The sequence below is a fragment of the Malaclemys terrapin genome, chromosome 1, assembly GCF_027887155.1.
Source record: "Malaclemys terrapin pileata isolate rMalTer1 chromosome 1, rMalTer1.hap1, whole genome shotgun sequence".
NCBI lineage: Eukaryota > Metazoa > Chordata > Testudines > Emydidae > Malaclemys > Malaclemys terrapin.
Genome location: NC_071505.1, coordinates 169,213,734 through 169,227,353, shown reverse-complemented (window position 1 = coordinate 169,227,353; position 13,620 = coordinate 169,213,734). Strand labels below are relative to the sequence as shown.

At 48.5% G+C, this 13,620-nt stretch overlaps 1 protein-coding gene across 1 annotated transcript in view; it reads left to right on the top strand.

Annotated features, from left to right (window-relative positions):
- The window catches only part of HTR1F (5-hydroxytryptamine receptor 1F), a 177,453-nt gene extending 164,853 nt beyond the window's left edge, over positions 1-12,600 (top strand). Inside the window, exon 4 of the mRNA XM_054046832.1 lies at positions 9,673-12,600. Coding sequence (XP_053902807.1) covers positions 9,711-10,805 — 1,095 coding nt within the window. The 5' untranslated portion in view covers positions 9,673-9,710 and the 3' untranslated portion in view covers positions 10,806-12,600. The remainder of the gene's footprint in view (positions 1-9,672) is intronic.
- The last annotated feature ends 1,020 nt before the right edge of the window (positions 12,601-13,620 follow it).

Below are 13,620 nucleotides of genomic sequence, written 5' to 3'. Positions count from 1 at the left end.
TTACAAAAACTCATTTTAGGGCTGGTCTACACTAACACTGTAAATTGATCTAAGTTATGCAAGTTCAGTTATGTAAGTTACATAACTGAAGTTGACATAACTTAGGTTGATTTACAGCAGTGTCTACACTGCGCTATGTTGACAGGAGACACTTTCCCATCGACTTAGCTTGTCTTTGCCAAACCCATTAAATGGACACCACGGCATCAATTGCAGTGGTGCCCATTTAGCCGGTAGCGTAGACGTGGCCTTAGTTAGGGTACCAGCAGGGCCGGCTCCAGGCACCAGCTTGCCAAGCAGGTGCTTGGGGCGGCCACTCCGGAGGGAGGGCAGCACGTGCACCTATTCGGCGGCAATTCAGCGGACGGTCCCTCACTCCCGCTCGGAGCGAAGGACCTCCTGCCCAATTGCCGCCACAGATCGCAATCGCGGCTTTTTTTTTTTTTTTTTTTTGGCGCCACTTGGGGCGGCAAAAACCCTGGAGCTGGCCCTGGGTACCATTCGGTGGTAAGGTATTAAACTGACCTGATATCCAGAAACCAGGCTTAGTTCATCTACATCCTGGACCAAAGAAGCTAGCAATAGGACCAGCAGGAGGGCAGGATATACCTCAATACAGGTATGGAGTCTTTCCTTCCTGGAGGGAGAGTAGTATGCAGGATTGACTCATAGGATATTGGGGAGACATGGTTGTACCTTAGGATGGGTCCTGTAGGATTAAGAAGGAAGAAAACAAGCATTGGGACAAGGTGTCCAATTAGCAGTTTGAATTTAACATTCTCAGGCCAAATTAAGCTGGTCTAAGGAAAGATATGGCAAGAGCTTTCTATGTTATATTACTATGTTTTTAATATTTTATTTCAGCGTAAACTATGGAGCAGAAGGGGTGGTATCTAAACTGCAGAGATTTAACCTCTTCTCTCTCTCTCACACACACACACACACACACACACACACACACACACACACACACACACACACACACACACACACACACACACACACACTGATAGGTTGGGGTGATATATCATGCAATATAGTACTCTGAGCCCTGCCACCAGGAACTGCATATATCTTGTGATTTCAAAATATGTGAGGAGATCCCTTTGTCTTAGAAATATATTGCAGATAGTTTCTACTCGTTTTACATTTTTTCCACTTGCAAATATTTTATTCTACGGTATGTTGACTCTAAACATCATATTTATAACATATGTTGTCTACAAAGATCCTGTCTAGTTTTTTGTTTTTGTTTTTAAAGTTGCTGTTGCTATGCCAGAAGTACAGCTGGTGCTTTACAGGAAATACAAAGACAAGGAGCTTGATCCTCTTCTGTGCTGACCTCAGTCTGTGCAGCTGTTTGGGAGGCCAGGGGGTGTGAGGCCCCTTTCCACCTTCCCTGATCCAATGGTCAGCTAGTTTCTGTAACTTCTACCAGCAGTTCCACAAGTCCAGGACAACTGAGCACAGTGCCTTCCAGCCCTAGCTCGCCCTCTACACCGGATGGGGGAAGCTGGTGGTGCAAGTTTCTGGCCCTGTGCGTCTGTGCTTTACAATACTGGGGGATTCCTCTACATCGGGGAATCTCTGGCTGGCTTTTTAGGGCAGCTCAGTCTAAACAAAGAGTTTACTGCTCTATAATATCAGTCATCAAGATTGTAAACAGAAAAGACAGCAGGGATGGTCACTTTTGGGAAACATTAAGATACAAAATCACATGGAATAGTCAGATAGAATTAATCTGTTGCTATACATCCAAAGTTACTTGCAACAAAAGGTACTCCCCCATAAGAGTAAAACATTTAGATTAAACTTCTTAATGCACCAGTAGGGTTACCATATTTTGAGCCTCCAAAAGAAGGACACTCCACCGGGCCCCGGCCCTGCCCCCAGCCCCGCCCCCCTCCGCTCCCCCGCCCCAACTCCGCCCCTTCCCCAAAGTCCCCGCCCCAACTCCGCCCCCCTCCCCTGCTTCCCGCGAACATTTGATTCGCGGGAAGCCTGAAGCAGGTAAGGGGGAATGTGGGGGGAGGAGGCGCGGCCCAGGCTGGCCCCCCCGGCGTTTCCAGCCTGGGTCGGCTCGGGCCCTAGGGTGCCGGCCCCGGGCCCTAGGGTGCCGGCCCCGGGCCCGGCCGAGCACCCCTGGCCCGCCCAGCACTGCCGGTCCCCGGACCCCCAGCCGAGCACCCGCTGGCCCCGCCGGCCCCCGGCCGAACACCCCTGGCCCACTCAGCACCCCCCAGCCCCGCCGGCCCGCTCAGCACCCCCCGGCCCCCGGATCCCCGGCTGAGCACCCCCCCCCCGGCCCCCGGTGCTCGGTGCCCCCGGCCCCCATGGTCCCCGGCACTGCCGGCCCCCGGCGCTTGGTGCCCCCAGCGCTCGGCCCCCATGGTCCCCGGCACCGCCGGCACTCGGTGCCCCCGGCGCTCGGCGCCGCCGGCCCAGCCCCCGGCCCAGCACCGCCGCCCGCATGTCCCGATTTTCCCGGACATGTCCGGCTTTTTGGGATTTCCCCCCGGACGGGGATTTGGAGCCCAAAAAGCCGGACATGTCCGGGAAAATCCGGACGTATGGTAACCCTAGCACCAGTGAATTGCATGTCTGATGTACATAAATAGATGCATAGTTTGCAGAGTCAGATGCTCTGTGGGTTTCCTGTAGGTACAGGCAACCTACTGAATGACATGCCATGACTCAAAACAGTCATTTGCAGCATCAAAGGACATGGATAAAGGCACTCAACCAGAAGTTGCCTTATCTAGGACTGCATATGTGGTTTGGTTCACCTTGAGGCACACCTTGTCTGTTGTTGAAAAGAGCAAGCTGAAACCTGTATTGGGAGCCCAATCGTACAACCCTGACTCACATGAGTAAAGTCTGCAAGCTCAGGCCCTTTATTTGCCAAGAAATGACTGAGTAAACTTCTCTTGCAGCTGTTGTGCCAAGTAACACGGCTTACACATTTGTAAGCTGTTAAAGGCTATGCTCTGTATGTAGCAAGTTGTTTAGTATAAAGGATGCAGTAGAGGATAAATATTTCCTGGAGTATAATACATTAATGCTAGAGAACTGTAAGGTAATAAAGAGTTAAGAAACAAAGAGGTATGGCTCTTCCAGGAACATGTCCCTCTCGTGTATGTGTTTGTTTGGTACTGCTGGTCATGCTGTTTTCTGCTAGGGTTACCATACGTAGGGTGACCAGACGTCCCGATTTTATCGGGACCGTCCCGATATTTCCTTGTTTGTCCCGACATGCGGTCGGGACAACCGGACAAACAAGGAAATGCTCCGGAGCCTAGAGCCCGGAAGTGCTCGCACCCCCCCCGCCCCGACTCCGCCCCCTCCTCCCCCGATTGGCTCCCTCCCCGAATCCCTGCCTCTTCCCCGGGCTCACCCTTCCTCCCCCCTCCGCAAGCGCTGGAGGGAGGCCCGGGAGACTCAGGGGAAGCGCAGGGCCAGGGGCCAGGGTGAGTAAGAGTCCGGCCTGGCCCCGAGCAGGCAGGACGCAGTCGGGCGGTAGGGCGAGGAGGGGGGCGGCCCGCGGGGCCAGGCGGTGGCTGTTCTCACCCCCGGGCAGCGGGACTCGGGAGCAGCCGCTGCTGCAGCTCCCACTGCCGCGGGGGAGGAAGCGGCCATGGCGCTCCGCGGCTGCGGCTCTGGCGCCCCCGAACCTCCCGAGCCGGGGCCTGCTGCGGGGACCCAGCAGCGCGCACGCTGGGCCCAGCCCCTGGCCAGTCGCGTCTGGGCTGCTGCCCAGCTGGTGCAATCCCGCGGCAGCCCCGGAGTGGGGGCAGCAGGCCCCAGCCCCCCCCGTCCCACTCGGGTCCCACAGGGGAACGAACGGGGCTGGGCTGCCGATGACAGGCTGCCGTCCGGGGGGAATTGCCAAAAAGCCGAACATGTCCGGGAAAATGCCGGCCGGGCACTTCCCCTCCCGCAGCTGCTCTGCTCCTCCCCTGACTCTTCGGCTCTGTTTAAGAGCCGAGCTGCCCAAGGGCTATGGGCTTCAGGCAGCCCCCATGCCTCCGGACCCCAGCTGCCGGCCGGGCACTTCCCCTCCTGGGCTCCGGCGGCATGGGGGCTGCCCGAAGCCGGTAGCGCTCGGGCAGCACGGCTCTTCAACAGAGCCGAAGAGTCAGGGGAGGAGCAGAGCCTCCGGCCACGGCGGCTCTGCTCCTCCCCTGACTCTTCGGCTCTGTTTAAGAGCCGAGCACTACGGGCTTTGGGCAGCCCCCCTGCCTCCGGACCCTGCGCCGCCGGAGCCCGGGAGGGGAAGTGCCCGGCCGGGGGCGCAGGGTCCGGAGGCATAGGGGCTGCCCGAAGCCCAAGTGCTACCGGCTTCACGGTTTGCCGGGCAGCCTCCAGACCCTGCGCCCCCGGCTGGGCGCTTCCCCTCCCAGGCTCCAGCTGCGCTGGGGAAGCGCCGGCCAGGGGCCCAAGGTCTGGGGGCTCCCCGGCAAACCATGAAGTCGGTAGCGCTCGGGCAGCCCTTTTCGTGTGGCTGGGAGTGGGAGGGAGGAGGGGGCGGGGAAGGGGCGGGGTTGTGGCAGGGCTGGGGGTGGGAAATGCGTGGGGCCAGGGCCCCAAGGAGGGTCCTCTTTTTTTATTTGTTAAATATGGTAACCCTATTTTCTGCACTACTTTAATATACCTGCACAGAGGAAGCCAAGATGAAATCACAGGGAAAAACTTGCAGGCAACAAGGTTTCTCCCAGGATTGTTAGTGTTTATAACAGGAAAGTAAAATAATTCCATAACTCTGGATAAACCCTCACCTTGGAGTTTAACCTTAATCTATGACATTGGGGTGGAGCTCAACCTTCTCAAAAGGCAGCCGTTCTTATAGATCTTCCCCTTTCTTTTTCAAAGGGAGGGAGAACCTGGCTGGAAAAGTTCAACTGTTTGTGTTAAATTTTCTACATCAAATGTAAACAGGGGGTTTTTGTTTGGTTGGTTGGTTGGTTGGTTTGGGGGGCGGGGGGGACTCCTGTACGACATTGAGAAATCTTGCCCAGTTCCTTTTTTATTATTATATTTTTGGTTCCCCAACAGACAGATTTGGCATGTCATATCTGTTAATACACCCCATTATATACATCTTTTCTTGATTACATTGTATATGCATTTTCCATATGCATCCTACACATTGCCAGTATGGTAAAATACATTTACTCACATAGTAAAACACTGTACCTACTGTCATAATACACTACAAGTCATTACTGTGCAAAATAAAAAATAATAGTAATGGCCTTTCCTAGAACTGGATGCTTCCTCAGGACAGCAGTATAGTAACTCCTCACTTAATGTTGTAGTTATGTTCCTGAAAAATGCGACTTTAAGTGAAACGATGTTAAGCGAATCCAATTTCCCCATAAGAATGAATGTAAATGGGGGAGGGGGGTTAGGTTCCAGGGAAATTTTTCTTTGCCATACAGTACAGGACTATAGTTGGGAGGTGCCCCTGCCTTACTCCACACAGGCACAGCCCACTGGCACTGGAGACAATGAGGCAGGCAAGGAGGCTGAAGGTGCTGTAGGCTAGGAGAAGCACATTGTGCAGCAGCAGCGGCAGCTTCCCCTACTCTGCAAGCACCAGGGGCGGGGGGCTCAAGCCTCGGCCCACCCACACCACCCCTTTCCCCAAGCCTCCACCCACCCACACCACCCCTTTCCCCAAGCCTCCACCCTTAACCCGCCTCTTCTTCCCCCTCTCTTCCCCCTTTACTCCACATGCCGCGTCCTCTCTCCTCCCCCACCCCCCCGCCTCCTGCCCACAGCAATCAGCTGGCTTGTGGCGTTCAGGAGGGAGGGGGAGGAGCTAGGACACAGCCCACAGGCTCCCCTTCCCTCCCCTGCCCCCTGAACACTGCAAGCCAGCTGATGGCAGGAGGCAGGGGAGGAAGGGAGGAGGTGTGCTGCATCCTCATTCCTCCCCCCTCCCTCCTGCCCATGGCAATCAGCTGGCTTGCGAAGTTCAGGGGGCAGGAGGGGAGGAGCGAGGACCCAGTGTGTAGCCTCCCCCTGTCTCCTGCCAGTGGCAATCAGCTTGTTTGTGGCTTTGGGGAGGGAGGAGAAGCCTGTGCGCTGCATCCTCACTTCTCCCCCCATCCCTCCTGAGCACCACAAGCCAGCTGATTGCCGCAGGCAGGAGGCGGGGGGGAGGGGAGGAAGGGGCTGATCCGCAGAGTCTGCTGGTGGGCGGGCGTAGGGGAGCTGATGGGGGGCTGCCAGCTGTGGAAAAAGCAGGAAGCCAAACGACGTTGTAGCGAAGCATTGCACAACTTTAAATGGAGCATGTTCTGTAATTGAGCAAGGATGTAAACTCGAAACAAGGTTAAGCGAGAGGACGTTAAGTGGGGAGTTACTGTATTGGTATCCACAGTAACAGAGGATTCAAATGTGAATGTTCTTAGCAAATGGCAGCTTCTCCGTCCCCCTCCCCACAGGGTTGAGAGAGGCTCTGGTCTAAGTGCCAGAAACTTAATATCAATTGAATTAGCAAATTCATGTTTTAATAGCAGTTTTGTAAAATACTCTTAATTGCATTAACATTTATTTTGGCAGGGAAAATACAAAGCTAACTAACAGGGATTCTTGAGCTGATTCTGAGAAAGAACATACAGCATCTGCTACAGGGTATTGCATTAAGTCTTTCAAATATCTGCTACTGTCTTTTACCATTGCCCTTTAAAAATGGAACACAATTCCTTATATGTGAAAAATCTCTCCATGCAGTTAGTGATACCAGTGACTAATGGATTCTACAGCCTTGGTGCCGCTCTCGAAGCATGGAGTTCAAGGCCACTTTTGTCAAGCTTGCAAGAAGCTTGGATTTTGAAAATAATTTTGTACGAGTACATAGATTGTGTTGCTTTACTGTCCCCGTAATCATCTTTACCATGTGAATCCTCTTCAATACAACATGAACACAGATGGTTTGTTTTGACTCATCCACAGATGAAGAGCTCCCATAAAACGCTCTGTATATTGTGTAAGGACCTATGTCATAAATAGAGCCTTGCATGCATCCTCTGCACTGTGATAAATTTTCATGCAGAGACCTGGAGGTTGAAGTTGACCACTCACACAAGTGTGAGCCCATTGCTGTAACAACAAAGCCTGAGCTTAGCCCTATGTACAGTAATATTAAAGCATCTAGAAGCACCAACTGAGATTAGCTTCATTGTAGTAGGTGGTGTACACTTTTCAGGGCAGGGACTATATAGATAGGAAAGGGTGGGAGAATGGAAATAGTGTCAGAGAGCGGAAGGAATTTTTCCTTCCTGGAAAATGCAGATTCATCAAAATATGTTTCATGAAAACATCTCTGTTTCAATGAAATTTTCATCAGGAAGGTGTCTCAGTTCCAGGATGGAATTCCTGGTCCAAGTGAGAGGAGACACCTAACCCAGAATCACCAACAGCCTACGGCACTCACCTGGGATGTGGAAGAGCCAGATCCAAAGTCCCTGCACTGCCTGATTAGGAGTGTCTCTCCCAGCTCAATGCCCTAACCACCAAACTAGTGGCTATTCTGGGGCAGGTGTCTTGGTGCATGATTCATGATTTTTCCACACATTTTTTTTAAAAGGCCTCTGTTCTGATCTGATGTGGAATAAAAACAAATTTTGAAACCTCTTTCCCAAAATGGAATTCTTGTTTCCCAGCCATGCCTACCTGTCACCATTTTGCAGATTGTGCTTTAGTTTCCCTGAGAGATTGTGACTTTCCCAAATTCACACAAGAAGCCTGTGGTGGAGCAAGAAGTTGATTGATTTGAATTTAGCATATTGATACCCAAGGTTAACAAGTGATCAAAAGAGAGAAGCAACAGCAGCCTGGAACTGTCACAGGCCTTTGCCACATTTTGAGTGTCTATTATACAGTGTGCTAGCTGTCCAGCGCCCAGCTGGGCCTGTATAAATTCCAATGACAACAGATTCACCAGCCTAGTACGCTAAGAAATCCAACAAGCCTTGCCTGAAGAGCTTGGTATTTTCAAAAGATCCAACCTCACGTGGCATCAGCAGGTGGATGGATCTCTAACCTATAGCTGGAAGCCACGAGCTGGGAGGCAAATCTAGTCCATACTGCCAGGACATATTGTCTCAGATGCTGCTAGATTAGTTGGCACACCCTAGTTGTGCAACAGCAACATCTGGACTGGTATTAATAGCATTCTGATGGAAGTGCAGTTCAACCACACCATTCAGCAGAGCTTATAAATCACCAAGTACAAACAACAGGTAAATTGCCAGAAGGACGACAAGAAAAGGACAGCCCTTAGCTGAGAACATGCCTCCCTAAATAGAAGAGAAGACTCCCAAGAAGGTATATATGCACCATGAGTGTAGTAGGAGGGCTGTTGTAGTGTTGTAGAAACTAGCAGGTATTAAACTATCCACATAAGCCTGTGCAAGATGGGACCAGTAGAGAAGCATATGCAGTGCTGTTTTGGTAAGGAGACATTATACTGTCACTATGCTCCCATAAAGCTCCTGTAGTATGTTCTCAGTGCAAATCTAGCAGGAAGAATGCACAGCCTGTCATTTAAGGAAACCCAGGCACCATTTCTGTGAATCTACCTATGCCACTTTTCTTAATGCTATATCTATCTCATACTCCAGTGGCTCCTACATAAACCGTGCCATACCTTTCAAAACCTATTAATCAAGATTCATTACTTCCAAATTGCTTTTTGCTAGCTGGTAATTTAGTAGTAATATCAGGCAGTCTGAAATGCATACGATAATTGACTATGTTGGATAGTTAAGGCTTTCTAAGGTAAGACCAGCTGCTGGACATCATCAAGCCAGGTTCTCTCACAAATTCTCTCACCAAGCAATATATTGAGAAAACAGCTCTTAAAGGCAATTCAATGAGTTTTGTTCAACTACACTTTATTTCAGTAGTAAGTCCCTAAAAGATTACTAGCCCCATAACATTTCTCCTGCTAATTACCATTGCTTCAGAAGGTTTTAACATAATACTGGTGTGATGGTGAAGGAAAAATGTCTCTGTTCATTTAACATAAATTGGGAGTTTATATATTTTTAAAGGGAGAGATGAATCACTATGTTTAAAGTATGAACTATACATATATATGCCAATTTTCTGTTCATAATTTAGGTGCTTTTGAAAACTGTACCCACCCTAAAGTAGGTTTTAAAACATATTTTCTTAGTATTTAAGTGCAATATATTTTCCTTGCTAAATTTCCTCCTGCACAACTCCTAATAGTATGTAAACTAACCCTTGTTTACTTTTATGTGAGGATATGGTTTATGTCTGAGCTCAGAAAACCTAGGGGGCTTTCAATGGGACATTGGGCATATCTGCAGCTGAGCTGGAAAGTGTGATTTCCAGCTTGCAAAGACATTCCCCCTCTCTCTGATGAAGCTAGCACACTAAAAATAGAAGCGTATCTGCAGCGGTAGAAGAGGTAGCCGCCCAATTAAGCGCCTCTGGTCTTGGTTGGGATTGCACTCAGGGCAATTAGCTGCTCCTGCCACCACAGCTACACTCAGTCAGACCTTCCAGCTCCAGTGTAGACCTACAGATTCCTAAGTCACTTTTGTAAATGGGACTTAGGCACCTTTGAAAATGTTGCCTGTTGTCTTTCCTGAAGATTTATGGCACACTTTCTAAATTGTGTTTCCTTTTCCACAGGTGTCTTCCTTGGTTAAACATCACCTTTAAAAGGAAACATGGATCCCATAAACTCAACTGAACAAAATTACACATCAGAAGAACTATTGAAAACAGTGACATCAAAGATTCTTGTTTCATTTACTCTTTCTGTGCTGGCATTAATGACAACGGCCATCAATTCTCTAGTGATGACTGCAATAATTGTGACAAAGAAGCTCCATCACCCTGCCAACTATTTAATCTGCTCCCTTGCCGTGACTGATTTTCTAGTTGCAGTCCTAGTGATGCCCTTCAGCATTGTGTATATTATGAAGGAGACTTGGATCATGGGACAAATAATGTGTGACGTTTGGCTGAGCGTTGACATTATGTGCTGTACCTGTTCTATCTTGCATCTCTCTGCTATTGCTTTGGATCGGTACCGAGCAATCACAGATGCTGTGGAGTATGCTAGGAAACGAACACCAAAACACGCAGGCATCATGATTGCAGTGGTGTGGATCATATCTATTTTTATCTCCATGCCTCCTTTGTTCTGGCGACACCAGACAACCAGCAAGGACGATGAATGCATCATCAAACACGACCACATAGCTTTCACTATTTACTGCACATTTGGAGCCTTTTACATCCCACTGGCATTGATTCTGATCCTTTATTATAAAATCTACAAAGCAGCAAAGACATTTCACAGAAGGAGCATAAGCCGCATTGTAAGAGAGGAAGTAAATGGACAAGTCCTCTTGGAACCGGGTGAGAGAAGCACCAAATTGGCTTTGACGCACTACACAACAGATAAAACATCTGATCCCTCAGCAGACTTGGATAAAATCCATATCACATTGCGAAGCCCTAAGTCAGAGTCCAAGCAAGAGAAAACCTGGAAAAAACAAAGAATCTCTAGCACGAGAGAACGAAAGGCAGCAACTACCCTGGGCTTGATTTTGGGCGCATTTGTGATCTGCTGGCTCCCATTTTTTGTAAAGGAAGTTGTTGTTAACACCTGTGAAAGATGTCACATTTCAGAAGAAATGTCCAATTTCCTCACATGGCTGGGATACATCAATTCTCTTATTAACCCACTAATCTATACAATCTTTAATGAAGACTTCAAGAAAGCATTTCAGAAGCTTGTGCAATGCAAGCAATGACTGAGTATTTGTTCTTCTAATACTGAACCTGAAAAGTGATTTTTTAAAAATATATATAATTTATAAGACTTCTAAAAAGAGACATTTGTTGCGTTTAGGAAAGACATACACATACCCTTGTATTAGTTACACCTTGCTATGCAAGTTGTAGAGACAGATTCTCTGTGGTCAATGTTGTGCTGGAAAAGGAGAGGTTTCATACGCAGTATTACCCCAATCCTGTAGAGAGACTTATGCAGCTGCTTAGCTTTAAGCACACAAGTAGTCTTAGTAAACACTTATATGCTCGAAATTGAGCTCATTCATAAGTCTTTGCAGGATCGGGGCGTAAAACATCACTCGCCGATCATACTACAAGGCTAAATGCTGCGTTGCTTTGCTTAGGCAAAACTTACCACCATCAACAGGTATTTCAATCAAGTAAAACACAGCCAGGATTTGGTCCATAAAGCATTTGTGAAAAGGGAGAAGATATATTTTCATTAAGGGCTCGATCATGCCATTTAGGCACAGGCCTGCAATTGGGGCAGTGCGGAGCCACCCTATCCCACCCTAGGCAGGGGGCACTCTTAGGAGATGCAGCATACTACCAGAGTCTGCTGGGGTGAAGCTATCGCCCTGCCTCTTCACGCCTCTATTTGGGATGAAGTGTACCTCTGGGGCACACATTGAGGGACCGTGAAGCACAGCAGGCTCTCCAACTGTGGCAGAGCCTGGGCAAAGTAGTCCATTGAGAACAAGCATTGTGTGTCCTCCATGGTCTCTCAGACCCACACAGAGGACAGTCGCAATCTTGACCTAGATGAGATGAACAAACAGACGGAGCTCCTAGGAGGAGGTGAGTACAGTTCATTGTTTAAATGGTGACAAGTAGCAGCTACTGAAGATTCTCTAAAGTGTCAGATTGCAGCTGGCCAAGGTCTGGGAGTGCAAGTGACGGGGAAGGTGTAAAATGCCTCCCTGCTTGTGCTTCCTTCCCCAGTGACCTCAGATGACAGGCACAAGCACAGTCCTTGTACTCCCCTGCCGACAAGGGCCGCTCCCTGCTAACAGCCCTTAGGGCGCCAGCCATCTCAAAGTGGGTGGGGGGTACATCCCTAGACCAGGGGTGCTGGAACAATTTGTATAGTGGGGGTGCTGAGAGCCAATTAACCCAACTGTAAACCCTGTATATAATGGAATCCACTTCAAGCCCAGGGGTGCGGCAGTACCCCTAGCACTCCTAGTTCCAGCACCTATGGGTATGCAGGGAAATGTTTGCTACCACCCCTGAAAGACTGTTGGTCGCACCCCCAATGCAGGTCTGTGGCTAAAAGCAACAGAGCCCCTTGTTAGACTGCTTTAAAAACTTCAGACCAGTTCATAACCTTTCAGGACTAAATATACCAGTTTGCCAGGATAAGCCATTGGCTTTATCAGCCTGTGTTCCACTGCCTACCACATTCAACTGTGTCTTCTAACGACCATTGGAACTTGGGCTACTCCTAATAAAGTCAGAGTGCAAGCAGCAGCAGTGCGGTTCCTAGCTAACATAGGATGTGATAGTTTAGGGTACCTGCTACAAAAGCCTGAAGTACAATACTTGGTACCCATACTCTTGGTTTGAAGAACTATTGCTTCTATAAAGCATTGCTCATCTTTAATTTTAAGAGACCTATTGAACTCAAAATATTAGACAAAAAATCCTGTGTGTAACCAAAGGAAAGCAGTGTTGTTTTTCATGTATTCTGAACTCTAGAATTAACAGCTTTTTGTATTTTGTCAGCTAGTTACCAGCTGAGCCAGCAACATTAAAAAAAAAAAAAAAGGCATTTCTTGCAAAACAACTACCGGTATTGGATTCAAGGCCTGTTGTGTTTAGCTTATGTTTCTGCCACTTTGAATTTATTGCCGGTATTCTGCTTCCACACCAAGATTTGATTGAGAGGTTACTCAAACATATCGTACTAGCAACTGCACATTTGCCTCACTATTGATTCCAGCCATATATCCACCAACTTGTCTAGGAATCCAATTCAGAGCTTAGCTATACCATTTATAGTAGCTGAGTTCGAGTTTAAAAACACTAGGAAATGACAGACTGGATTGTGGCTGCATATAAATACTTTTCATGCTCAAGGTAACCCAAAGCACTTCACTGCCACTGCACTAAGTGTACACTGACTCAGCAGCGACTCTGGCCTTAGCAATAGTCTGTAGTGTCCACATACATTATGCTGCTAGAGAAAACAGTTGCTTGGAACATCACTTGTCCCCTACTCTGCAAACAGTGCCATGGAATCCAACTTTCCAAAGGCCAAACCAACAAAGGCATCTCCCTGTAACATTTCAATGGGAGGAACATTCCAACAGTGCAGTGCCTTCCCTAGTACCACCATCTCCAGCTTGGATAGCTTGGGGTGAGTCTTGAACCCACGAGCTTCTAACTCAGAAGTCAGAATGCTACCACCTGAGAAGTCTATGGTGCATACAGTCCTTTTTCAGAGCTGTTGCTGAGGGCTAGAATATATTATTATAAGGAATTTGGTGACACATTGTGAAAGCAGATGAGAGACAAAAATAGGTATTGGTTTTGAGGAGAAAGGTACTGAAGCCCTTGAATCTAAATACAATGGCTCAGGCTCAAAGAATGGAACAATACACAGATAAAGAGAGTTGTCATTTTTCACCTTGCCAGTATTATACTCTTGACTCCAATTAAGTTGCTAAACAAGATGCAGAGGTGGTTTCCTTGTATTGTTTTCCCAGCACGGCATCTGCTTATCATTGAACACACCAGTAGTGTAAGATGTGACACCAACAAATCTATGGTAAT